Below are 27712 nucleotides of genomic sequence, written 5' to 3'. Positions count from 1 at the left end.
ACTAGCTTCAACAATATCCAACACGCTTTGTCCTACTCAAAGCTCTGTGTTAACAGGGATGCTTTGACCCGCAATGCCGTCGATTCGAGGAGAGGCATAAATTAGGCTTTCATTTTCAATCTGGAAATATAGGCCTACTATGAACATCCTTCTAATAAGGGATGGAAAGTCATCTTGGATCAACAAACGTATGAAGTAGCTTTTGTGCATTCGTCCCAGTGTGACTGAAACGTTAGAGTGGTTTTCTCGGGACTGACAGATTGTTGTTAATTTGGGTAGAAATGTCTTCTTCCCTCCACGTGTTTTTTCAGGCTGAAGTTCTGCCGGAAGTGACCATATACGGAACAGCGGCGCCATAAAAGGAAGCGCCTTTCTTTATATGGAGGAAAGTAGTTCCACAAACACGTCCGAGGCTGTATCACTGCGCTCAACACTCGTTAGATCCATACCTTTCTAGCATCACAATAAATAGCAATCATGAATATAACATGTACAATAAAATATACGCTGCTGTAGTAAAGCAATGTTGAAGCAGTTGTGTTGAAAACGGGACCTATCTTTTGAAGCGGAAGGATCTAAGGAGCGCCGCTCGTCATTTCCTTATGTGGAGCGGAGTGATCTTTGGGGGCAGGGCCTTGCTGTAACTGTACAAAACAACTTTATAACTTTATTCTCTGATTGTTTTTAAATCTAAGTGCTCCAAGTTCGTGAAAGTGCCGCATGTTTCCCCCGCTCATGTTAACCAGGTCGTGTCCGTGGCCCCCCGCGGATCTACTTGTTGCTGAAGTGAAGCCGTTAGCCCGTTAGCTCCGTTAGCCGCCAGCGGGGCGGACCACCAACTCTGCCCGGCCTCCGAGCTCCGATCCCGGGCAGACCACCGGCGGACCAGGCGGTAAGGATGGGCACCAGGACCGGACCCAGCTCCGCCTCCGAGACCGACGGGGGCCGGTTCGAGGACAGGGAGTACAGCACCGAGGTGGTGTACAGCGGCTCGGAGCAGGAGTCCGACTCCGACGAGGACACGGCGGGCTCCGGCGGGGACCGGGGGGACCGGGGGGACCGGAGGGGCGTGAAGCGGGAGAGGAGCGACAGGGAGCCCGGCCAGCCACCGCTCAGCCCCGGGGGCCGGGCCGGGACCTACTGCGAGGTCAGCCCGGGGGTGGCGGGGGTCAAACCCGGGAAGAAGACCCGGGGGAGGGTCAAGATCAAGATGGAGTTTATAGATAACAAACTGAGGCGGTACACCACGTTCAGCAAGAGGAAGACCGGCATCATGAAGAAGGTGAGAGGTGGAGGAGGTGGAGGAACCTGCACGAGACGGAACCTGCAGGTGAGAGGAACCTGCAGGTGAGAGGAGGAGGAACCTGCAGGTGGAGGAACCTGCAGGTGGAGGATCTCCAACCATCTCTTAACTCCTTGGTATAATTCAGATATCTGCATGTTGAAACCAAAAGTGTGTCAAATGGAAAGTCTCTTGTAAGTCTGTAGACTCCTATCATGAATTGAAAGATATTCTTATAGTATATAAAAAAGCCATTTGCAAAGCCAGAACAGCTTATTATTCAACATTGATAGAGGATAACAAAAGTAACCCACGTTTTCTGTTCAGCACTGTAGCCAGGCTGACAAAGAGTCAGCTACTTTAACAGTAAAATCAGGAGAATTAGAGAAGAAATCAACCAGCCGGTTGTGGGCGTTTCTTCAGTTTTAGCGACTTCCCTAGGCTCTGACTTGACTCTAGACTGTTTTGATCCTATAGACCTCCCTGAGCTGACTTCACTCATCAAAAGAGCTAAGTCTACCACATGTATGTTAGACCCCATCCCGACTCCACTATTCAAAAATGTTTTTTCTCTTATTGGTGCGACAATACTGGACCAAATCAACCTATCCCTAAACTTAGGATATGTACCACAGGTTTTCAAAGTGGCAGTAATTAAACCTTTACTTAAAAAACCTTCTCTTGACCCAGACATCTTTGCTAATTATAGACCAATTTCCAACCTTCCATTTGTGTCTAAAATTCTGGAAAAGGCAGTTTCAAGCCAGTTATGTGACTATTTGTATAGAAATGATCTGTTTGAAGTCTTTCAGTCAGGGTTCAGAATGCATCATAGCACAGAGACAGCACTGGTTCGAGTCACGAATGACCTTCTTATGGCCTCAGATAAGGGATTAGTGTCCATACTGGTTCTACTGGACCTCAGATAAGGGATTAGTGTCCATACTGGTTCTACTGGACCTCAGATAAGGGATTAGTGTCCATACTGGTTCTACTGGACCTCAGATAAGGGATTAATGTCCATACTGGTTCTACTGGACCTCAGATAAGGAATTAGTGTCCATACTGGTTCTACTGGACCTCAGATAAGGGATTAGTGTCCATACTGGTTCTACTGGACCTCAGATAAGGGATTAATGTCCATACTGGTTCTACTGGACCTCAGGTAAGGGACTAGTGTCCATACTGGTTCTACTGGACCTCAGATAAGGGATTAGTGTCCATACTGGTTCTACTGGACCTCAGATAAGGGATTAGTATCCATACTGGTTCTACTGGACCTCAGATAAGGAATTAGTGTCCATACTGGTTCTACTGGACCTCAGTGCTGCTTTTGACACTGTAGATCAGCATCTTACTGCACAGGTTAGAGCATGTTGTTGGGATTAAAGGGACAGCTCTACGTTGGTTTAAATCATACCTATCTGACAGGTTCCAGTTTGTTCATGTACATGAGGTTTCTTCAGAACAGTCAAGGGTCTGTTATGGTGTTCCGCAGGGTTCAGTGCTAGGACCAATCTTGTTCAGTTTATACATGCAGCCGTTGGGAAGTATAATCCAGAATCACAGCATCAATGTTCGAGGTTATTATTTTTGGTCCCAGACACTTTAGGAAGGGATTACATGGTGTTGCGAAACTTTGGTGTTATTTTGTGGATTTGTGGTTTAAATCAGGTTAAATTAATCAGGTTTGTAAAACAGTGATTTTCCATCTCCGTAATATCAAAGATTAGGAACATCCTCTGCTGAGTGACCTTGAAAACTAGTTCATGCGTTTGTATATTCTAGACTGGATTAATGGACTAATACTGGACTAATGGTTTAACTTTTCACCGCTTTCCTGCTCAGAGGCAGAACCATGGAGGCCAAGTATCTGAGATAAAAGAGTTAAAGAGTCGTCGGCTCGGTTGGATCACGGCTGTAAGACGACCAAACATAACCTTCCACAGTAAACCACAAACAAACACTCACACAGACCGGGGTCGGATCAAAACACAGGTTTTATTCCCCACTTCTCCAGCTAAACGCAGTTGTTGGCCAGCTCTCTGTGCTGCGATTAACCCCAATCTTCAGATAAAACTAGTTATAGGAAAAAATATTAACTCTATTTGTAGCTGCAGAGGAAAAAAATAATCTCACGAGGAAAACAAAAATATTGCTCACGCCTCGGAGTCTCTTCCGCATAATATAGCAGTCAAAAAAAAAAGAAAAGAGAAGTAAGAGTAATACAAAACATGTACTGTATGTTGTACTATTATACTAATTTATTGAAACACATGGCGAGTCAAACATTTACCAAAGCAGTTGCCAAACACTCCTAAACAAGGTAGCCTAAGACGTGGGTTGTGCAGAACTGCGGCAGTAAATCCTTCTAAAGAGTGGAGCTCCACTCTTTAGTAGGGATTTAATATGGATCCAAACCGTTAATAATCATTATTTTCTCAGTGGGAATCCCTGCCGGTCACTGGGGGAACGGCAGCGGCCGCCTCCTGTAAGTAATAAAGTAGTCTTTATTTGTCAGTATTCATCTTTTTTACAAACACACACGCCGAAATATGTCTTTTGCTTTTAACCCATCGCTAGTTAGACTAGAAGCAGTGGGCTGCCATTTCTCCAGCACCCGGGGAGCAATTATGGCCCTTTTGCACTAGTCCTTACTCGGCCCGACTCGGCTCGTCACGCCTCTACCCGTTTTGTCCCCGTTTGTTTTTCCACAGTCAGGTGAGAAGTGGGCAGGTTGGGGTGAAGCTGCTGTGACGTACTCGATTGCGCAACCGCTTTGTTCATGTCGGCGCTGTTCAGAAATCAGCTGGAGCCGCGAGCGGCTGAGAGTAAAACAGCCCGTCTACATCCCTTTTTTAATTCTCTCCTCAGCCACCAGGTTTATGAACATCTGCACCTCAGAATTGGATCACCAAACAGACGTTTTGCGCTTTATAATAAGATCGCCGCAAGCCACGAGTCGCGCTCGCGCTGACTCCCGCTTCCTGATTCAAACGTCTGACGGCCCCGCCCCCCGACCAATCAGTGGCACGGAGGGTGATGACGGACCCGCCCCCCGACCAATCAGTGGCGCGGAGGGTGGTGAGGTCAGAAATAGTCCCGGCTCAGCCCGGATAGAACCTCGCCAGAATGGTTACAGAAATAGTATCAGCTTGGAGCAGCTCTACCCGTCTCAGCCCCTAGTGCAAAAGCGCAAGACGGGGCCGTGGCGGGTAGAACCGAGCTGAGGCGGGACTAGTGCGAAAGGGGCATTAGGGTTAAGGGCCCAAAGTGGTTAATCTTTGTTGCCATCACCTCTGTAACCACAAGTCTACGACTCCCCGTGACACCCGTCTCCTCACCTGTTGTACCCTCTGCCCCTTCCCCCCGCAGGCATACGAGCTGTCCACGCTGACCGGTACTCAGGTGCTGCTGCTGGTGGCCAGCGAGACGGGGCACGTGTACACGTTTGCCACCAGGAAACTGCAGCCCATGATCACGTCTGAGACGGGGAAGGCTCTGATCCAGACCTGCCTCAACTCCCCGGACTCGCCGCCTCGCTCAGACCCCTCTTCTGACCAGAGGATGAGCGCCACGGGCTTCGAGGAGACCGACCTCACCTACCAGGTGACGGAGGCGGAGGAGGGTGCTTGCAAGGTGAGACTGGGGGACGGCAGAGCCTCCACCCTTCATACCCACGTCAGTACTAGATGTACTGAGGGTCACTATTTCTTTTATAGAAATATGGTGTTTCTTTCCTCTCAGGGGTTACTACAGCATGACCCAAGCTTCAATAGGCCGTTTAAACTTGAGCTTTCCACCCTAATAAATAAACCAGACCACTTAAAGGGGAAGTTGACCAGAGCACCACAATCACCAAAATCACCTCATGGTAAAGCTTCAGGTTTGTCATAATTAATCCTGCAGAAAAACCCCATTATTGTTATTTGCACACATAATGGCGTCTGCGGGGGGCTCAATGGCTAAGGCAAACAATAAAGGGGGCAAGGGACAACTGTGACGGATGCCACGCTGCAGTTTCAAATCTCTGAGCACAGCCATTAACCAACACGTTGGCCATTGGTACACTGTAAAGCAGTCTTTCCCATTTAATTGAATGGTGCCCGAGTCCAAACCTTTAAGAACCTCTAAAACAGGGATGTCAGGGATACGGCCCCACGGGCCGGGTCCGGCCCGCAAGCAGGCTTCATCCGGCCCCGGGTGAAAGGGGAAAAATAATAATGTTAAAAAAAAAAAAAAAAATGTATAAATCTCCTGAAAACAGGGCAGCTGGACTAACCTTCTCAACAGACTATTCTGGACAGTGGATTGCCTTTCATAACTACCAATAGAAAATGTAGTTTATTGTTGTGTTCATCTGCTGAGAGGTGCGTCTGCGAGCAGGTGCATGTGTATGCGCGTGTCCGAGCGAGGCGCCGCAGCTCAGCGCAACAGGTGAGCGCAATTGGACTGATAACAGCTAGGGATGCAAATTATCGATTATTTCATTAATTGACAGTTGATAACCTTATCGATCGATCATCGATTAGTTGATAAGCGGCGTTTTTCCCCCATCTGAGATACAAACATAATTTTTTTTGCTTATATAAAATACAAAGGACATTTTAATGTATTCCTTAATCAAATATTTATTTGATACAAAAGTAACAAAAAGACATTTTTGTACCACAAGGAATATAATATAAAGTGCACTTCAAGGCTATTAGTAGTAGCAGCAGCCATAATAGTGTCATTTGTGTCAAGCAAATTTTAAGTTCTAGTTACGTTTTAAGTTAGAGTTTTGGCAGTGTTCAAAATAAAGTGATGAGACCTGCTGTATTGGAGCACATTAATGCAATATATTGCTCCAAAATTACGTGATTAATTCAGAATGTTCAAAATGGCCAACTTCCTGTTCGGTTTCGGCCATGGCGCCAAGAGACTTTTCTTTAAGTAGCGACATGATACAGGTGTGTACCGATTTTCGTTCATGTACGTCAAAGCGTATTATGGGGCTTGAGGCGCAAAGTTTTTTCTGTCTGAACCAATCAGATGAAGGTTGGGCGCGCTTTTTGGCGTCTAGCGTCGCCACAGTGACGCTTTTGAAAGAGAAAAGTAATGCGTGGTGTCGGAGGATGGAGAGACGCACATTTTGATGTATAACACACTTGGGGGCACGTTACGGTTCGGGCTGTATTAATTGCCGAAGGAATGGCATGAATTTCGCCAAAATGACACGATTAATTCAAAATGGCCGACATCCTGTTCGGTTTCGGGCATGAGGCCAAGTTGCGCCATGATACAGGTGTGTACCGATTTTCGTGCATGTACGTCAAACCGTATCGTGAGGCTTGAGGCACAAAGTTTTCAAGGGGGCGCTGTTCAGCCATTTTGCCACTCCCATTAATCCAAACCATTAAAGCAGTGTAACTTTCAGCTTTTCTGAGTTTGGCGGCATCTTTTGGACAAAAGCGGCAGTGCTTTACCAGAAAGAACACTACGTTTCCCATGAGCATCAGCGCGTACTGCCAGAAAACTCCTGTCCCGTCGCGTGCATTTGTTTTGATAGCGAATGAAGACGGGACGCTTTTCTGTTTCACAGAGTGAACAGACGAAACGCAAAAAAAAGACGTTAAACTGCTGGAAAGGAACTGGAATTTACCGGGATACCTTAAACAAGGAAGCCAGGGAGCGGTATATGGAGAAAATATTAACGGTTTGGATCCATATGAAATCCCCTATCAAAGAATGGAGCTCCTCGTCGGAGCGCCACTCTTTAGAAGGATTTACTGCCACGGTTCTGCAGAACCACCGTCTCCGGCTACCTTGTTTAGGAGTGTTTGGCAGCTGCTTTGGTAAATGTTTGACTCGCCATGTGTTTCAATAAATTTGTATAATAGTACAACATACAGTATGTTTTGTATCCCTCTTACTTCTCTTTTCTTTTTTTTTTTGACTGCTATATTATGTTGAAGAGGCCCCGAGGTGTGAGCAATATTTTTGTTTTCCTCGTGAGATTATTTTTTTCCTCTGCAGCTACAAATAAGAGTTAATATTTTTTCCTCAACAAACTAGTTTTATCTGAAGATTGGGGTTAATTGCACCGCAAAGAGCTGGCCAGCAACTGCGTTTAGCTGGCGAAGTGGGGAATAAAACCCGTGTTTTGATCCGACCCCGGTCTGTGTGAGTGTTTGTGGTACTGTGTGGAAGGTGTTTGGTCGTTACAGCCGCGATCCAAGCGAGCTGACGACTCTTTCACTCTTTTACTCTGTTATCTCAGATACTTGATCTCCGTGGTTCTGCCTCCGAGCAGGAAACCGGTGAAAAGTTAAACCATTAGCGATCTTTTCCCCAAGTCTGTTGTGTGGAGCTGCTGCAGCCACAACACAGCAACGGGTTACCAGCTTCTGCGGAGCTGCGCTCCAAGCCCCGCCCATTTTCGTCTCGACTGCGAATCGGGAAGGAGGGGGAAGTGACGTATGCCGTAAAGCAGTCGAAGCCGTAAAGATTTGTAGTTTTTTAGTGTGGCATGGTTCCTACCATGCTCCTCAAAGTTACATAGTGCCAGTGAAGGTGATACAGACCCCTCAGACCATGACAGAGGTGTCATTAAACCTGTTGGAAGTTGATGTACCATCACAATGACTCTGGAAATATAATATTAAGGTGGAAAAGTTACGTAGTGTTGCTTTAAATATCACATTTTTCACCAGGCCTGGCTTGGTGCAAAATTTGGTGACTTTTTGGGCACGTTTAGGGGGGCAAAAAGGACTTCTTTTGTCAGAATAATAATAATAATAATAATAATAATAATAATAATTCCTGCAAATACAATAGGGCCTTTGCACTGCAAGTGCTCGGGCCCTAAAAATGTCATACATTCTGGATTCATTACAAATCAACTGAAATATTGCAAGCCTTTTAATATTTTAATATTGCTGCAGACTGAATCCCCATGAAAAAGGAGCATGGCATTTGTATAAGAGGATCTTTTTTTTAATGAAACCTGGGGCGTTGGTGCCCCGACATCAACCCTCCGGTGTTGCTTCAAACTAGTGCTGTCAAGCGATTACAATTTTTTTTTTTTTTTTTTGCGATTAATTAATTAAGATCTTTCATTAATTAATCTTTTTTTTAAATCTCACCTAAAAATTGCTGAAAAAAGCCCTCAACTTGAGGTGTTTTCCTTTTAAATTCATCACATTATTGTGGCAGATCAAAACATTGATGGATAACAAAAAAAGGTGCTTCATTTATTTTTTTAACAGACTGGAACAGATGCAGTCCTAGCCATTTACATCCACTTGGCAAGGACATTTGCTAGCCTTTCGGTTGCAGACTTGCGCATGCATGCGGTACTTTATTTTGGCTTATTTTATTTAGGAGTTTATTTTGGAGAAGAGCGTTCCTGTGGCTTGATGAATAGCCAACATCGTTGTTGCTAACGCTGGCTGTGGTTGCACTCGCTACCGGGTTCTTTGCGTTTATGTGGCTAAACCTGAGCTGCTTCGGCTGGGAGCAAAGTCCTTTCCATGAACAATAGAGGTCACTCCACCCTGATCAACGGGGCCGTCACTCGACCCTCATCAACGGGGCCGTCACTCGACCCTCATCAACGGGGCCGTCGGGGCGTTTTAGAAACATAAACTCCACATTCACTGGACCAACAGCTTTCACAGGCTCCTCCATTCTCTCTTCTCCACTAGTCATGACCCGCTCTGACCCAACTCTGCTGCATCTCAGCACCAGTTCTGCTGCATCAGCACCAGTTCTGCTACTCAGCGGGTCAGAACCAGCGGGTCAGAACCAGCGGGTCAGAACCAGTGGCTCCGCCAGTGTTTCATCAGTGTTTCAATCACTCGCCCGCACCCACACTTTTTTATTTGGACAGTTTTTAGGCACAGAGACAAAGCAGGCGTCATTGGCCACGGTCACATGATGTTTTTTAATTCTGAATTAATTATTCTGAATGAAATTATTCAGAATTAAACTGTTTTCCTTCAAGTTTACATGGAAATAGTAATTCTGAATTGAGGTTTACATGGAAAACACGTTTGATGGTCTTTCTCCAATTCCCCTACAGGTCTGGGGGTTGGGAAGGTTCTGATTGGATAGGGGGGGGACCGGAAGTTAAACTACCGGAAGAAAAACTAACTTTGAAAAGCTCACAATTTTGATGTTTCCTGTTTCCATCTGTTCTTTTAATGATTTCTATTTATTAAATAAATGGTCTCTGCTCTTGACCAGCGTTTACTGCGTGCTGCATCTTGAATCTTTGTTAGGAAAACCAGCCCAGCGTGGAATATAAGCGTCATGGAGACAGACGGGCGAGGGAACGAGCAGAAAGAAAGACCAAAATGAATTTAAAGAGGAATGAGTGTATACATGATCGCGGAATTATTCTATTCAGATTTAAAATTGGAATGGCTATTTTCATTTGGAATTAGGTGTTTACATGGTAATTTGTACTCATTTTAAATGGGATTTAATTTGAGTTCTGAATGAAAGAGGAATTGAACTTCCCATGCAAACGCACTCAGTGTGAAGACGTCTCTTCATCCTGAGCCTCCTCCTCCTCCTCTCTGCAGGATCTAACCAAACCCACCTTCAGCCTAGCGTCCACCACTCAACCCACGTCCTCCTCCTCCTCGGTGCAGACCAGCGCCCCCTCCTGGCAGCCGTCCTCCTCCACCAACGGGACGCTGCTGAAGACGTCCACAGGTGTGGTTCTTCCTGGAGGAATCACCTTGATGTCAGGTAGGTGATAGGGCTTCCCCTGCTGTACGTCACACCTGCACATGTGGATCAGTGATTGGCCGGGATTGGCAGGTGTCCATCCTGGGACACCTGCTACCCGTGAGACAGGTGTGTCCCCACCTCACCTCCACCTGCTGCAGGTGTACTGCTGCACTCATTTCTTCTCACTTCCACTCAACCTAATTGGCTCTTGGCGTCTTCTTCCCTGCTTGCTGCTCGTGACCTTTCTGTGGCGCCGCCTGTTTGCAGGTGGCTCGTTGCCCCCCGGCACTCACACCATCCCCCTGAGCCAGCTCCAGGGCCAGTCTGTGACCATCCAGGGGTCCGCGGCCCCCTCTGGCTCCCTACAAGCTCCGCCCACACAGCCCACCACGCTGCTCCGCCTGCCGGCCACCATGTCCCTGTCAGGTCAGTAGGCCACACCCACTCACCTCAGACACCTGTACCTGATGACACGCTGTTGTGGAGACCCCAACGTGTGTGTGTGTGTGTGTGTGTGTGTGTGTGTGTGTGTGTGTGTGTGTGTGTGTGTGTGTGTGTGTGTGTGTGTGTGTGTGTGTGTGTGTGTGTGTGTGTGTGTGTGTGTGTGTGTGTGTGTGTGTGTGTGTGTGTGTGTGTGTGTGTGTGTGTGTGTGTGTGTGTGTGTGTGTGTGTGTAGGAGCTGGTATCTCTCAGCAGCTACAGACCATCCAGGTCCATCCCGGCAGTCAAGTCTCGACCAATCAGAGCAGCTCTGACATACATGGCTCCGCCTCCTCCACAGGTGAGAGCGTAGCGCAGAATAGATCCTGAATCAGATCAGAATCAGTTCTGGTCCAGGATCTGATTTGGTTTAGTGCTTTTAATCAGTGCGTTTACATGGGAAGTTTAATTCAGAATTCAAATTAAATCCGATTTAAAATGAGTAAAAATTACCATGTAAACACCAAATTCTGAATAAAAATGGCCATTCCGAATTAAACTTAATTCCAAAGTAAGTGGCTGGTTTATTCCGATGTTAAATCTTAATAGAATAATTCCGCGATCATGTTTACACTCATTCCTCTTTAAATTAATTCCGGTCTTTCTTTCTGCGCGTTCCCTCGCCCGTCTGTCTCCATGACGCTTATATTCCACGCTGGGCTGGTTTTCCAAACAAAGTTTCAAGATGCAGCACGCAGTAAACGCTGGTCAAGAGCAGAGACCATTTATTTAATAAATAGAAATCATTAAAAGAACAGATGGAAACAGGAAACATCAAAATGGTGAGCTTTTCAAAGTTGTAGCGGCTAAGTTAGTTTTTCTTCCGGTAGTTTAACTTCCGGTCCGCCCCCCTATCCAATCAGAACCTTCCCAACCCCCAGACCTGGAGAGGAATTGGAGAAAGACCATCAAACGTGTTTTCCATGTAAACCTCGATTCAGAATTAAGTAAACCTGAAGGAAAATAGTTTAATTTGGAATTATTTAATTCTGAATAATTAATTCTGAATTAAAAAACATGTAACTGTGGCCAGTGTGAAAGGGTGGCTGATGGGTTTTCTGGGTTACAAGCTAACAGACCACCACCTTCCTTCCTGTCTCCTTATCGTCCTCCAGGTCACATGATGTACCCCGGCGGGACCACGGTGATGTACGCCTCCCCGACGCCCTCACTGGGCGACGGCAGCCTCACCGTCCTCAATACTTTCCCCCCAACGGGCCATGGCCAATCACACGACCCAGGTAGGACGGTTGGAGATGCGGGTTTGGTCGGAGCATGATCACGCTTGTTTTCAGTGATGAACATGACGATGATGTCTTCCAGCTGCCGTCCCCCAGGTCTTCCTCACTTCTCTTCCTCCTGTCGCCACGCAGATCCCCGTCTCTGCCGTACAGCTGCATCCGGTACGATAACGCACACGCCATCACCGTAGCAATTCCAATAAAGTTTGATGCTGTGTAAAGCTTGAGTTATGGTTCTGCGTCAAAACGACGCCGTGCCTACGGCGATTGGTACGCGTCGATGCAGACCACACGCCGTCATTGACGTCACTTCCCGAAAATTGTAACTACTAGGGGTGTAACGGTACACACAAGTCACAGTTCGGTACGTACCTCGGTTTAGAGGTCACGGTTCAGTACGGGTTCGGTACAACGGGAAAAAAAATACAAAAAGTCCCAAATGTATAAGACGAGTTTTTTCTTCCTTTATTTTGATCATAGCATTTGAAAGTTAAAGTGTGTTCAATTGGCTACAAAACTAAAAAGCATCTCTTATTAAAGTGTAAAATAAATAGAATAAAACATTTAACTTGTGCATTAGTGTTTTTAATTTTACCACGGACTGGTTTATGTAAGCGCGGGATGGGACATTGTAACGAGGCTCGAGCACTTTTAATAAATACTCCTCTACTACTGCATATGGGTGCATAGATTTTGAAAAGTACACACCAATTGCTTCGGTAATGTCTTTGGCCCTGTCTGCTTTCACATCTAGACGCTTCTTAAAAGCAGCGGGGATAAGTTGTTGGGCAGCTGTTTTGTTTTTCCTACCTCCGGTGATGGGCATATCAGGGTGATGCGTTTCCACTGACTTATCGCACAGGAACCGTGAGTGCTTCGGGGAGATGGCCGAGCTCCCACGGTCAACAATCACTGATTGGCTAAAGCGGTTTTCACACAGGGCGCACAGCGGCAGTCGCCGCCGGCTTTGCCATTCATTGTGTATGTGATGCCTCGGCGCTAGAGTGCAGGGTCTGCCGCCAGCTTTGCGCGCCGTGTGCCCTGTTGCGCGCCGCCGACCTCGGCAAAAACATAATTCGGCGCCTATGCTCCTGATTTAAACGAAGCAGGCGGCTCCCCTAGCTCTATTTCTACACTTGACATGCGACTTTCTTCTTCAGTTTGTTGCATCTGTTTGTTGCATCTTCTTCTTCTTCGTCTTCTTCTTTTTCCGTAAGGGCGGTTGCTGGCAGCTTTTAGGCGCATTACCGCCACCTGGGGACTGACTCAGACATTGATTTTTTTATTGATTTTTTTACTCAGTCAGACGTATTCGCCGTATGACTGCGTGCACCGAACCGTGACGCCCGTACCGTGACGGGACGGGACGAATACAAATACCGTTACACCCCTAATAACTACGCGTCGAGGCGACGCAGACGAGAGGGCTGTGATTGGTTTGCTTGGAAGCAATGCATTTCCGGTTTCCGGTTTGAAGCAGTCGTGAACTTTCAGCGCTCTTTTCTTCGTGTATGTGTGATTTCTTTTTTTTTTTTCCACAATAGTTGTCCTTATCTCTTTGAGTCACTGTGACCGGAAAAGTCGGATAAACCATTCAGGAAAAGATCGTGAATTGGCGGTCATGGGGGGAACTGCACCGCGGAGAAATGGAGTGACAGAGAAGTCCGAAGGTTCACGACGGTGACGGCGTGTGCTCTGCGTTGGTTTGACGCAGAACCATAATTCAGGCTTAAGATGTAAATAAAAAGTGTAAACCAGGATCATAGTGATGTCTACCACAGACCTGCCAACACGTACGCATTTTGTGTACATAGCACCCATTTTGACCTCCTAGTACGCTTGTACGATTCTATCTTATAAATTACGCATATTGTTTGATCTCGCATTGCATCTAGTTTCAGTTAAGTTGTCACTAGACTTGTCATTTAAGATCTGCGCACTAAACACAAAAAACTAGAGAGTGCCATTGCCTCTGTACCGAAGATCCACGTTCTTGGAGAGCAAGACCTGAGGACCATCCGGGCAGGGACACCGTTTACAAACTTCATTGTAAAGCACAGTTTGCTTTTGTCCAGAGCCGATCATGCAGGACCACTGTTGGAAAATAATGTTTCCGGACAGCCAAATTGCACAGCAATACGGCTGTGCCCACACTAAAGGCTGAATTCTGGTTCTGCGTTAAATCAACTCAGAGCCTGCGCCGTAGGGTACGCGGCTACATGGGAGACTCTCCGTAGCCTACGCCGTAGCCTGACCTGCACCTCCCAAAAAATGGAACTACAGGTCGAGGTTGTTTTGTTTTTTTGCACAATAGTTGTCCTTATCTCTTTGATTCACTGTGACGGGAAAAACTAGCGCTCAACTAGCGCTCTGGGGCAGGTATTGCACCGAGGCGAAATGGAGTGACGGAGAAGTTCGAAGGGTTCATGATGGCGTCACGGCAACAGCGTAAGCTCTGTAGGTCTGGAGGGTCTCCTGTAGAGGTCTGGAGGGTCTCCTGTAGAGGTCTGGAGGGTCTCCTGTAGAGGTCTGGAGGGTCTCCTGTAGAGGTCTGGAGGGTCTCCTGTAGAGGTCTGGAGGGTCTCCTGTAGAGGTCTGGAGGGTCTCCTGTAGAGGTCTGGAGGGTCTCCTGTAGAGGTGTGGAGGGTCTCCTGTAGAGGTCTGGAGGGTCTCCTGTAGAGGTCTGGAGGGTCTCCTGTAGAGGTGTGGAGGGTCTCCTGTAGAGGTGTGGAGGGTCTCCTGTAGAGGTGTGGAGGGTCTCCTGTAGAGGTCTGGAGGGTCTCCTGTAGAGGTCTGGAGGGTCTCCTGTAGAGGTCTGGAGGGTCGCCTGTAGAGGTCTGGAGGGTCTCCTGTAGAGGTCTGGAGGGTCTCCTGTAGAGGTCTGGAGGGTCTCCTGTAGAGGTCTGGAGGGTCGCCTGTAGAGGTCTGGAGGGTCTCCTGTAGAGGTCTGGAGGGTCTCCTGTAGAGGTCTGGAGGGTCTCCTGTAGAGGTCTGGAGGGTCTCCTGTAGAGGTCTGGAGGGTCTCCTGTAGAGGTGTGGAGGGTCTCCTGTAGAGGTCTGGAGGGTCTCCTGTAGAGGTCTGGAGGGTCTCCTGTAGAGGTCTGGAGGGTCTCCTGTAGAGGTCTGGAGGGTCTCCTGTAGAGGTCTGGAGGGTCTCCTGTAGAGGTCTGGAGGGTCTCCTGTAGAGGTCTGGAGGGTCTCCTGTAGAGGTGTGGAGGGTCTCCTGTAGAGGTGTGGAGGGTCTCCTGTAGAGGTCTGGAGGGTCTCCTGTAGAGGTGTGGAGGGTCTCCTGTAGAGGTCTGGAGGGTCTCCTGTAGAGGTCTGGAGGGTCTCCTGTAGAGGTGTGGAGGGTCTCCTGTAGAGGTGTGGAGGGTCTCCTGTAGAGGTCTGGAGGGTCTCCTGTAGAGGTGTGGAGGGTCTCCTGTAGAGGTGTGGAGGGTCTCCTGTAGAGGTCTGGAGGGTCTCCTGTAGAGGTGTGGAGGGTCTCCTGTAGAGGTGTGGAGGGTCTCCTGTAGAGGTCTGGAGGGTCGCCTGTAGAGGTCTGGAGGGTCTCCTGTAGAGGTCTGGAGGGTCTCCTGTAGAGGTGTGGAGGGTCTCCTGTAGAGGTGTGGAGGGTCTCCTGTAGAGGTCTGGAGGGTCTCCTGTAGAGGTGTGGAGGGTCTCCTGTAGAGGTGTGGAGGGTCTCCTGTAGAGGTCTGGAGGGTCGCCTGTAGAGGTCTGGAGGGTCTCCTGTAGAGGTCTGGAGGGTCTCCTGTAGAGGTGTGGAGGGTCTCCTGTAGAGGTGTGGAGGGTCTCCTGTAGAGGTCTGGAGGGTCTCCTGTAGAGGTCTGGAGGGTCTCCTGTAGAGGTGTGGAGGGTCTCCTGTAGAGGTCTGGAGGGTCGCCTGTAGAGGTCTGGAGGGTCTCCTGTAGAGGTGTGGAGGGTCTCCTGTAGAGGTGTGGAGGGTCTCCTGTAGAGGTCTGGAGGGTAGGGTTGCACGGTATACCGGTACCAGTATAGTACCGCGGTACTAGAGTTTTGAAAACGGTACTATACCAGCATTTAAAAACAAACGGTACTTTTATATATTTTTTGTATGCAAACGAATTGGTAAATTGGAGCCTGTCTCTTTAAGCACGGCGAGGTCCGCGAGTGTGACGTAGTTGCAGAAGCAGAGCCGCCTCCCCCTCCCACTCGCATGTTTAGACGGAGGAAAAGAGAGAAACGAGAAGTCGCGTGTTAGACAGACAGAGCGGGTTGAAATAAAATTGAAATAAATAGGAGATGGCAGCTGCAGAAAAGCCCGTACTTGTGGACAAAATGGGGGCCCGAAGTACGGTGTGGATATATTTCGGGTTCAAACCGAGCGATAAGGGCGAACCACTGAACCCAGATGCACCGCAGTGCAAGCGGTGCGACAAAGTGAGTCTCGCAAAAGGAGGCAACACTTCAAACTTGTCCAAACGTTTAAAGCAGGGGTTCCCAACCTTTTTTGTGCCGAGGACCAGCAGAAGTATAAACAAAAAGCTCAGGGACCGGTTGACAATTTATGTCAATTTTAATAAACATTTTAGAAAAAAACAATGCATTTTAAAATGCAGGCTATCATTGTTTTACTAACTTTACAATGGTTTCAGGTGCATATATTTATCCACCAACAGGTGGCGACTCATTTTACGAAAATAACAGCCTTTCAATTTCAATTGCCAGACCTCTGCGACACTTTGCCAGCTGCTTTTTCCCCCAAAAGTTCGAGGCAGATGTATTTTGCAGCGGGCAGTATTAGCTCCTCTCCAATTGAAAAGGTCTTTTTAGCTTTTGCAATCCGGTGAGAAACGAGATATGAAGCCCTCGTTGCAGCGACATTAGCTGATGTTGTGGCCTTTAAAACTTGCTTCTGCAAATCTAACTCACGTTTTTTCCTTTCGAAAAAATCCACTGGTTTGTCTTTGAGAGAAGGATGTTTTGTATTTAAGTGTCTTTGAAGCTTGGATGGCTTCATTGCTTCGTTGCCGAGCGTTTCTCCACATAAAATACATAGTGGGTTTGGCGCCTCCAAATCGCCAATTGCAACAAATCCGTATTTTATATACATAATGTCGTACTTGCGATTAAAGATTTTGCTTTTCTTTTTGGTAGGATTTCCACTTGTTCATCACTATTTCTTTTACTCGAACAACCAGTAAAGAAACGGCTCATGGAGGTTTGCTGAGGTCCGCTCATCTCTGCAGCAGACTGTACCTAACCTGCAGCACCTGTGCATTGCGCTGTTCAGTCCGGTCGGGTACCAGAACTTATTGTCCGCCAAGCCATGACAGGGCTGCCACTCAACGAAACACATTTCGATTTATACAAGTTTTGGATGAAATTATATGACAAAAAAATGCTTCAGGTGAAGAATATGGTGTAAAAGTTAACTTATTTCAATAATTCAACTAGAATATGGTGTAAAAGTTAATCTATTTCAATAATTCAACTAGAATTTGGTGTAAAAGTTAATCTATTTCAATAATTCAACTTAAAAGGTGAAACTAATATATTACCTAGTCTTATTACATGCAAAGCATGATATTTTGAACCTTTATTTGTTATAATGTTGATGATGGAATTGTTTATTGATTTCATAAAATATTCTCTAATTTATTTTTTATTTGGGGTTTTCATAAACTGTGAGCCATAATCAGAGAGCAGCGTCTTGCTGCTGCAGGAAACTGCTGCACGGAGATGAGTGACGTCCACTGCGCCTGCGTTAAGCCTGATTTATGGTTCCGCGTTGCACCAACGCAGAGTTTACGGGGTAGGATACGTGGGGACGCAAACGTACGGTGCGCGTCGCCGCGTACCCATCGCCGTAGCCATGCCGTCGATTTAACGCGGAACCATAAATCAGGCTTAACGCAGGCGCATTGTCAGTTTTCTTTTCGTCTTTTCAACTGAGCACGCAAACACAAACTGAGGATGCAGGGCTGCAACGATTCGTCGACGTTGTCGACAAAAAATAATCAAAATTGTCGGTAATTCTCACCAGACGTTTTTTTTCCCAATGGAGTGAGGCATCTCACTTTACTTCACCTCATACAATCTCTGCCGACAGCCGCGCTGCAGGACGTCTCAGCGCAGCCTTTTTTTTTTTTTTTTTTTAATTTTTTGCGTCCCAGCGCAGCTGCGGGTAACAAAACTTCAAATGTTCGGGAGCATTTTAGCCTGGATACGGCAAATAAAAGAAGACTTGCAAGTAGGGTTGCCACCCGTCCCGTAAAATACGGAATTGTCCTTTATTTGAGAAAAAAATGTTGCGTCCCGTATTTTCATTAACGCCCCAAACACACGTCTGTCACACACACACATCAACGCTAAATTGATCAATAATAACAAAATAAAACACAGGAAACATTAAGGCCGGCAAAATCTTTGTGGCGGGACAACAGGACCTGCTGCGTCTGTGCCCAGATCTTTCTATGTGCCAGACAGCGGGGAGGACTCGGGCTTCACCTCCAGGTAGTGGCTGGGAATTGGGAATTAAAAGTTCCGTATTGAACCAATACGGACATATATTATGCCAGGCCCGGTTCTACGAGGGTGCATAAGCAAGCATTGCACCCTCAGTTTGTGTTTGCGTGCTCAGTTGAAAAGACGAAAAGAAAACTGACAATGCGCTCGCGTTAAGCCTGATTTATCTCTTGGCATGTTAAACTATAGTATTATATTGTAATATATAATAGTATGGTGATATAATTTGGTTATATGTTATAGTATTTTATACAAATTATGTTATATTAGGATATTGCTATATTATATATATATTGCTACACCGTATTAAACTAATACGGGACGCGATTTGTCCCGTATATATATATATATATATATATATATATATATATATATATATATATATATAACATTCATGCATACAGTGGGGAGAACAAGTATTTGATACACTGCCGATTTTGCAAGTTTTCCCACTTGCAAAGCATGTAGAAGTCTGTAATTTTTATCATAGGTACTCTTCAACTGTAAGTGACAGAATCTTTTATTGCATGACATAAGTATTTGATCACCTGTCAACCAGTAAGACTTCCGGCTCTCACAAACCTGTTAGTTCTTCTTTAAGAAGCCCTCCTGTTCTCCACTCATTACCTGTATTAACTGCACCTGTTTGAACTCGTTACCTGTATAAAAGACACCTGTCCACACACTCAATCAAACAAACTCCAACCTCTCCACAATGGCCAAGACCAGAGAGCTGTGTAAGGACATCAGGGATCAAATTGTAGACCTGCACAAGGCTGGGATGGGCTACAGCAGGGGTCCCCAACCTTTTTTGTGCCGAGGACCAGCAGAAGTATAAACAAAAAGCTCAGGGACCGGTTGACAATTTATGTCAATTTTAATAAACATTTCAGAAAAAAACAATGCATTTTAAAATGCAGGCTATCATCAGCGACGTTAGCTGATGTTGTGGCCTTTAAAACTTGTTTCTGCAAATCTAACTCACGTTTTTTCCTTTCGAAAAAATCCACTGGTTTGTCTTTGAGAGAAGGATGTTTTGTATTTAAGTGTCTTTGAAGCTTGGATGGCTTCATTGCTTCGTTGCCGAGCGTTTCTCCACATAAAATACATAGTGGGTTTGGCGCCTCCAAATCGCCCGTTGCAACAAATCCGTATTTTATATACATAATGTCGTACTTGCGATTAAAGCTTTTGCTTTTCTTTTTGGTAGGATTTTCCACTTGTTCATCACTATTTCTTTTACTCGAACAACCAGTAAAGAAACGGCTCATGGAGGTTTGCTGAGGTCCGCTCATCTCTGCAGCAGACTGAACCTAACCTAATTATATGACAAAAAAATGCAAAAATTGTTTTCTTAAATTTAGTATGAGGTTGCTTTAATTATGTGGCAAATGATAATAAACACGAGAAAGATGGCTACTTCAATGAAAAATAGATATTTTATTCAACTTTGCTGCTGTTCATACAAAAAGTAAATAAAAAACAACAATTTTCACCTGTTTCAAGTAAATTTTCACTTGAAATAAGTAGGAAAATCTGCGAGTGGGACAAGATTGTTTTGCTTGTAATGAGAAGATAAATCTTGTCCCACTAGCAGATTTTTCTACTTATTTCAAGTGAAAATTTACTTGAAACAGGTGAAAATTGTCAAATAAGTTATTTTTCTGGTGATGACTCTAAATGTTGAAATAGCAGTAAAACCACATTCATTGATGAAATGACATAAGAGATGGAAAGGAGGGATGGCAGTTTTACAGGGGGGATGATTTGGACCGTTTTTATTTCAGGGGGGGATGATTTGGACCGTTTTTATTTCAGGGGGGGATGATTTGGACCGTTTTTATTTCAGGGGGGATGATTTGGACCGTTTTTATTTCAGGGGGGGATGATTTGGACCGTTTTTATTTCAGGGGGGATGCCACCCCCCCTCATCCCCCCTCAACTCCAGTACTGTTTGTTGCTAGGCGACCGAAAAAAGTGTTTCCGATCTGGCGCCCTTTTCCCACTGGTTTGGACATACAGTATAGCTATAGCTCAATTTGCAAAATGTATCTGTCCCTGCTTCAAAGAAAAGCCCTGGCTTTAGTTCTTCTGAGGAGGAGACGAGCAGCAGCAGCAAGGATTCCCCCAAATCCTGTCTTCTCATGAGGATTTCATGGACCCTCCATGAAAACCTCATGAGAAGACAGGATTTGGGGGAATCCAGGCTCGTTGGAGCTACAGCTCCATGATGACCAGGTCTACTTCAGATTGAACAGGGAGCAGTTTGACAGCCTGTTTTGGAGTGGGTCCTCAGCAGGATGACAACCATCTTCTCTCCTATTGGTCGCACCGAGATGCCCTCACAGCGCGATGAAATTAAAAAATGTTCAATTCAGACGCAGGCAGGTGAAACGCCCGTGGCAGGTGGCCTCTCGCGCGCTGCCAAGCTCGCCAGCAGAGCGGTCCACTCTTGCGCTGCGGTAGCACATACACGATGAATGGGAAAGCCGGCGGCGGTCGCCGCTTTGCGCCCTCCTGAAAGGGGCTTAATACCGTTGGCCCCTGAAGGTTACATTTGGCCCCATAATGGCCCCTGTTTCAGAAAAATCCTAGAACCGCCAGTGCCAAGTTTTGTTACCCGCAGCTGCGCTGAGACGCAAAAAAGAGAAAAGGCTGCGCTGAGACGTCCTGCAGCGCGGCTGTCGGCAGAGATTGTATGAGGTGAAGTGAAGTGAGATGCCTCACTCCATTGGGAAAAAAACGTCTGGTGACAATTGCCGACAATTTTGATTATCGCTTTTTGTCGACAACGTCAACGAATCGTTGCAGCCCTAATTATGATCGGAACACAAGCCATTCCACGGCCCGGTAGTAACGGCTCTACGGACCGGTACCGGTCCGGGGACCGGGGGTTGGGAATCACGGGGCTACAGGACAATAGGCAAGCAGCTTGATGAGAAGAACTGTTGGCGCAATTATTAGAAAATGGAAGAAGTTCAAGATGACGGTCAATCTCCCTCGGTCTGGGGCTCCATGCAAAATTTCACCTCGTGGGGCATCAATGATCATGAGGAAGGTGAGGGATCAGCCCAGAACTACACGGCAGGACCTGGTCAATGACCTGAAGAGAGCTGGGACCACAGTCTCAAAGAAAACCATTAGTAACACACTACGCCGTCATGGATTAAAATCCTGCAGCGCACGCAAGGTCCCCCTGCTCAAGCCAGTGCATGTCAAGGCCCGTCTGAAGTTTGCCAATGACCATCTGGATGATCCAGAGGAGGAATGGGAGAAGGTCATGTGGTCTGATGAGACTAAAATAGAGCTTTTTGGTCTAAACTCCATTCGCCGTGTTTGGAGGAAGAAGAAGGATGAGTACGACACCAAGAACACCATCCCAACCGTGAAGCATGGAGGTGGAAACATCATTCTTTGGGGATGCTTTTCTGCAAAGGGGACAGGACGACTGCACCGTATTGAGGGGAGGATGGATGGGGCCATGTATCGCGAGATCTTGGCCAACAACCTCCTTCCCTCAGTAAGAGCATTGAAGATGGGTCGTGGCTGGGTCTTCCAGCATGACAACGACCCGAAACACACAACCAGGGCAACTAAGGAGTGGCTCCGTAAGAAGCATTTCAAGGTCCTGGAGTGGCCTAGCCAGTCTCCAGACCTGAACCCAATAGAAAATCTTTGGAGGGAGCTGAAAGTCCGTATTGCCCAGCGACAGCCCCGAAACCTGAAGGATCTGGAGAAGATCTGTATGGAGGAGTGGGCCAAAATCCCTGCTGCAGTGTGTGCAAACCTGGTCAAGAACTACAGGAAACGTCTGATCTCTGTAATTGCAAACAAAGGTTTCTGTACCAAATATTAAGTTCTGTTTTTCTGATGTATCAAATACTTATGTCATGCAATAAAATGTAAATTAATTACTTAAAAATCATACAATGTGATTTTCTGGATTTTTTTTTTAGATTCCATCACTCACAGTTGAAGAGTACCTATGATAAAAATGACAGACTTCTACATGCTTTTCAAGTGGGAAAACCTGCAAAATCGGCAGTGTATCAAATACTTGTTCTCCCCACTGTATAACAAGACGAGTTTCAATAAGCTTACTTATGAAACAGCCATACCTACTTTAATAACTGTTCAATACATAAGGGATAATGCCCGACGAGCTGTACATTATCAGAAATATATGGATGACGTGGGGGCGTGAACCGGTTTGCCTCTGCAAAGTGTATATATGTATATATATATATATATATTTATGTTAATGTACAGCTCGAAGGTCATTATCCTGCTTATACCACGGCCACTTACCAAAAAACATAAATATTAAATCAGTTATTCATGCTTTAATGTGTTTTCAGTTGAAATCATTAGTTTAGTCATTAGTTCATAGCTGAGCGGACTATTTAATCTCTCGTCTGCAGCAGTTGTAACCTGGTAAGTTACAAAGTTTTTTAACAAGCCATAACTCAGTTTCCTTGGTAACGGGGGATATTCTAGTCCGCTCAGCTCTGCTCGGCTACTTTTGTTTTCTCTCCTCTTCTGCATCCCAGTCATCAAAATTGTTAAATTCACCAAATAAATTAAAAGAAATTACAAAATCACTCATGTCGCCGTCCTGCAGTAGCCGGTGTTCTGCCGGTGCTCTCTAATGGTTTTCTACCTTTGCAGAGCTACAATTTTACTGTGTTTTACTCCCTAAACCACTTCCTTCCCCCCCAAGTGGTCCTTGTCTCTTGCCAGGCCGTCATTGTAAATAAGAATGTTCTTAATGACCTGCCTGGTTAAATAAAGGCCAATGACTGAATGAATATCAAATAAAGCGATAGAATTTTTTTTTTTTCTCTTTATCGTATAATGTTCACAAAGTGTAATGCAATTAATGTCATGGGTCGTGTATTTTGAAGGATCAAATACTCAACATCCCATATTATCAATTTTACATCGTGCAAGAAATGATGCAAACTTTGAAAATCCACTGTGCGCATGCGCAGAACCACAAAGTAGCATTTCTCGGCGGGTAGCAAGGATTGGCAGAACACCGGCTCTTCTTCTCCATTGCCGTGGTTACCACCTGGCAGTTGATCCAGCGCAGTGATATTAAAGGGGACCTATTATGAAAACCAGGTTTTCTCTTGCTTTAACATTTATAAAGTGGTCTCCCTTCAGTCTGACAACTCAGAGAAGGAGGAAAGCAACCAAATTCTGCAGTGTCTGTACAGCCGCCCGGATGATTGTCCAGTGTCATGTGGATCTACGAGAGTGTGATTTACATCGGTTGGCCTCCGATGCGTGAAACCACGCCCACAACTAACTCCCCTGGCCGGAGCTTCCTCCATTTTTTCGTAGCGGTGTATCGCGTCATTCAGGCAGCCAATCAGCACAGAGCCTCATTATCATAGCCCCGCCCACTCAGAATCCTGCATAGATAATGAGGTTAGAGAATGGGAAGATAAAGACATGGCCCAGAGGCTGAATGAAAGTTATTTAGCAAAAACAATCAAAAGCTTGTTTTTAAGACATTCAAGGCCTGTTTAAAATAGCTATTAGATCCATAATAGGTCCCTTTAAAGTTATCAGGCAATTTGACCTAACTTGTTTTCTATGTGTAGGTTATTATGACTTATAACCTACACCTGCCAGCCAATCAGAATCCAGTATTCACACAGACTGTGGTATATAGTGATATAATACTCAATTATATGAATATATAAATATTGTCCAAAACAAATCAAGGCAAACATGAGAAAACAAAACAAACGCCCAGCATTAAGTTGTTAGTATGTATGTATGTATGTATGTATGTACAAATAGAAGTAATTATAATGCATAGTATTACATTATCATTACTTTACTATAATACTACAATATAATAGAGAACAATAGACAGCAATGGTATAACATTCATTGATGAAATGACATAAGGGATGGAAAGGGGGGATGGCAGTTTTACAGGGGGGGATGATTTGGACCGTTTTTATTTCAGGGGGGGGATGATTTGGACCGTTTTTATTTCAGGGGGGGATGATTTGGACCATTTTTATTTCAGGGGGGGATGATTTGGACCGTTTTTATTTCAGGGGGGGATGATTTGGACCATTTTTATTTCAGGGGGGGGATGATTTGGACCGTTTTTATTTCAGGGGGGATGATTTGGACCGTTTTTATTTCAGGGGGGGGTGATTTGGACCGTTTTTATTTCAGGGGGGATGATTTGGACCGTTTTTATTTCAGGGGGGGATGATTTGGACCGTTTTTATTTCAGGGGGGGATGATTTGGACCATTTTTATTTCAGGGGGGGATGATTTGGACCGTTTTTATTTCAGGGGGGATGATTTGGACCGTTTTTATTTCAGGGGGGGGTGATTTGGACCGTTTTTATTTCAGGGGGGATGATTTGGACCGTTTTTATTTCAGGGGGGATGATTTGGACCATTTTTATTTCAGGGGGGATGATTTGGACCATTTTTATTTCAGGGGGGATGATTTGGACCGTTTTTATTTCAGGGGGGATGATTTGGACCGTTTTTATTTCAGGAGGGATGATTTGGACCATTTTTATTTCAGGGGGGATGATTTGGACCGTTTTTATTTCAGGGGGGATGATTTGGACCGTTTTTATTTCAGGGGGGATGATTTGGACCGTTTTTATTTCAGGGGGGATGATTTGGACCGTTTTTATTTCAGGGGGGATGATTTGGACCGTTTTTATTTCAAGGGGGGATGATTTGGACCGTTTTTATTTCAGGGGGGATGATTTGGACCGTTTTTATTTCAAGGGGGGATGATTTGGACCGTTTTTATTTCAGGGGGGATGATTTGGACCGTTTTTATTTCAGGGGGGGATGATTTGGACCATTTTTATTTCAGGGGGGATGATTTGGACCATTTTTATTTCAGGGGGGATGATTTGGACCGTTTTTATTTCAGGGGGGATGATTTGGACCGTTTTTATTTCAGGAGGGATGATTTGGACCATTTTTATTTCAGGGGGGATGATTTGGACCGTTTTTATTTCAGGGGGGATGATTTGGACCGTTTTTATTTCAGGAGGGATGATTTGGACCGTTTTTATTTCAGGGGGGATGATTTGGACCGTTTTTATTTCAGGGGGGATGATTTGGACCGTTTTTATTTCAGGGGGGATGATTTGGACCGTTTTTATTTCAGGGGGGGATGATTTGGACCGTTTTTATTTCAGGGGGGATGATTTGGACCGTTTTTATTTCAAGGGGGGATGATTTGGACCGTTTTTATTTCAGGGGGGATGATTTGGACCGTTTTTATTTCAAGGGGGGATGATTTGGACCGTTTTTATTTCAGGGGGGATGATTTGGACCGTTTTTATTTCAGGGGGGGATGATTTGGACCGTTTTTATTTCAGGGGGGATGATTTGGACCGTTTTTATTTCAGGGGGGATGATTTGGACCGTTTTTATTTCAGGGGGGATGATTTGGACCGTTTTTATTTCAAGGGGGGATGATTTGGACCGTTTTTATTTCAAGGGGGGATGATTTGGACCGTTTTTATTTCAGGGGGGATGATTTGGACCGTTTTTATTTCAGGGGGGATGATTTGGACCGTTTTTATTTCAGGGGGGATGATTTGGACCGTTTTTATTTCAGGGGGGATGATTTGGACCGTTTTTATTTCAAGGGGGGATGATTTGGACCGTTTTTATTTCAGGGGGGGATGATTTGGACCGTTTTTATTTCAGGGGGGGATGATTTGGACCGTTTTTATTTCAGGGGGGGATGATTTGGACCGTTTTTATTTCAGGGGGGGATGATTTGGACCGTTTTTATTTCAGGGGGGATGCCATCCCCTCTCATCCCCCCTCAACTCCAGTACTGGTACTACATTACCACAGAGTACTTTTGTACGCCACATTCCTCCAGAGTACTCCACCTCCACTCAGTGGTGTCCCTGTGTTGCAGATGGTGATCAGCCAGCAGAGCAGCAGCACAAACCTGACGGAGCTGCAGGTCGTCAGCCTGGACGTCCACCAAGCTAAAGACGACTGACGCTCGCAGCACTTTTACTTTCTCATCATTCCTGCAGTGATGTCACCAGCTTCCTGTTTACCTGTTTTTGTGATGATAGTGAACATAAATGTCCTGGACTCTGATCACTGAAGAGGGAACGGCCCAGACTCGGACACTCGGGTGGATCAGACGTTCCCTGAAGAAGAAAACGTGCCAACAACAGGTGGTGTGATGTCAGATGAAGGAGCATCACATGATGCTCAGCAGACAGGAAGCTGTCAGACTGGAACTGATGCACTAAACATTTACAGAATGGATCATGAAGGCTGAGATCATGTGATCAGATCATTGATGATCAATATATCAGGATTATTACTGATCAGTTGAGAAGTGAAGGGCCTGCAGGATCTGGTTTGATCCTGTTTTACTCACATTGTAATCATCTTTTAAAGAGTGTCAGCTGAACTAAAAACGTTATACTTTACAGATGACAGAAACCTGAACTGGTTCTGACCAGGACCTGAAACAGGACCTGATCCGGGTCCATGTGCTGATCGATCAGGGGCCAGCTTCAGGTCCAGGATCTGGTCCAGGATCAGGTCCAGGATCAGATCTGGTCCAGCTTCAGGTCTAGGATCAGGTCTGGTCTAGGATCAGGTCTGGTCCAGGATCAGGTCTGGTCCAGGATCAGGTCCAGGATCAGATCTGGTCCAGCTTCAGGTCTAGGATCAGGTCTGGTCCAGGATCAGGTCTGGTCCAGGATCTGGTCCAGCTTCAGGTCCAGGATCAGGTCCAGGATCAGATCTGGTCCAGCTTCAGGTCTAGGATCAGGTCTGGTCCAGGATCAGGTCTGGTCCAGGATCTGGTCCAGCTTCAGGTCCAGGATCAGGTCCAGGATCAGATCTGGTCCAGCTTCAGGTCTAGGATCAGGTCTGGTCCAGGATCAGGTCTGGTCCAGGATCAGGTCTGGTCCAGGATCAGATCTGGTCAGGCTTCAGGTCCAGGATCAGGTCTGGTCCAGCTTCAGGTCCAGGATCAGACCTGGTCCAGGATCAGGTCTGGTCCAGCTTCAGGTCCAGGATCAGGTCTGGTCCAGCTTCAGGTCCAGGATCAGACCTGGTCCAGGATCAGGTCTGGTCCAGCTTCAGGTCCAAGATCAGGTCTGGTCCAGCTTCAGGTCCAGGATCAGGTCTGGTCCAGCTTCAGGTCCAGGTCCAGGATCAGGTCTGGTCCAGCTTCAGGTCCAGCTTCAGGTCCTCTGACGGCACATTGATGTTTCAGTTTTCCAGCTGAGTTTGCAGTCACTTCTCTCTGTTTCTTCGTGTATTAATCGTGTCCGTGCAGCAGTGATGTCATCAGTGACATCATCAGTGACGTCATCAGTGACATCATCAGTGACGTCATCAGTGACGTCATCAGTGACGTCATCAGTGACATCATCAGTGACGTCATCAGTGACATCATCAGTGACGTCAGCAGCTGTTTCCTCTCAAATAATCAATAAATACTTTTTGC

The 27712-nt window shown here is 46.0% G+C and overlaps 1 protein-coding gene across 1 annotated transcript; it reads left to right on the top strand.

Moving 5' to 3' along the window:
- The first annotated feature begins 582 nt into the window (after positions 1–582).
- Positions 583–27712, top strand: LOC133449077 (serum response factor-like). Its single transcript, XM_061728212.1, has 10 exons — positions 583–1282; positions 4658–4921; positions 9853–10021; positions 10271–10429; positions 10680–10784; positions 11599–11724; positions 11807–11886; positions 26150–26888; positions 27254–27299; positions 27451–27712. The coding sequence occupies exons 1-8, from the start codon at positions 899–901 to the stop codon at positions 26234–26236; spliced, it is 1374 nt and encodes a 457-aa protein (XP_061584196.1). The 5' UTR covers positions 583–898; the 3' UTR covers positions 26237–26888; positions 27254–27299; positions 27451–27712.

Source organism: Cololabis saira, chromosome 1, assembly GCF_033807715.1.
Source record: "Cololabis saira isolate AMF1-May2022 chromosome 1, fColSai1.1, whole genome shotgun sequence".
Classification (NCBI taxonomy): domain Eukaryota; kingdom Metazoa; phylum Chordata; class Actinopteri; order Beloniformes; family Belonidae; genus Cololabis; species Cololabis saira.
Note: the sequence above shows the minus strand (reverse complement) of the source record. Positions and strands in the feature narration are given on the sequence as shown.

Bases quoted from the DNA above. Each gene is read 5' to 3' on its own strand.
- LOC133449077 (XM_061728212.1), top strand. From the start codon at position 899: ATGGGCACCAGGACCGGACCCAGCTCCGCCTCCGAGACCGACGGGGGC. The intron at 10,022-10,270 runs GTAGGTGATAGG...GCCTGTTTGCAG, and splicing joins AGGAATCACCTTGATGTCAG to GTGGCTCGTTGCCCCCCGGC. The intron at 10,430-10,679 runs GTCAGTAGGCCA...GTGTGTGTGTAG, and splicing joins GGCCACCATGTCCCTGTCAG to GAGCTGGTATCTCTCAGCAG.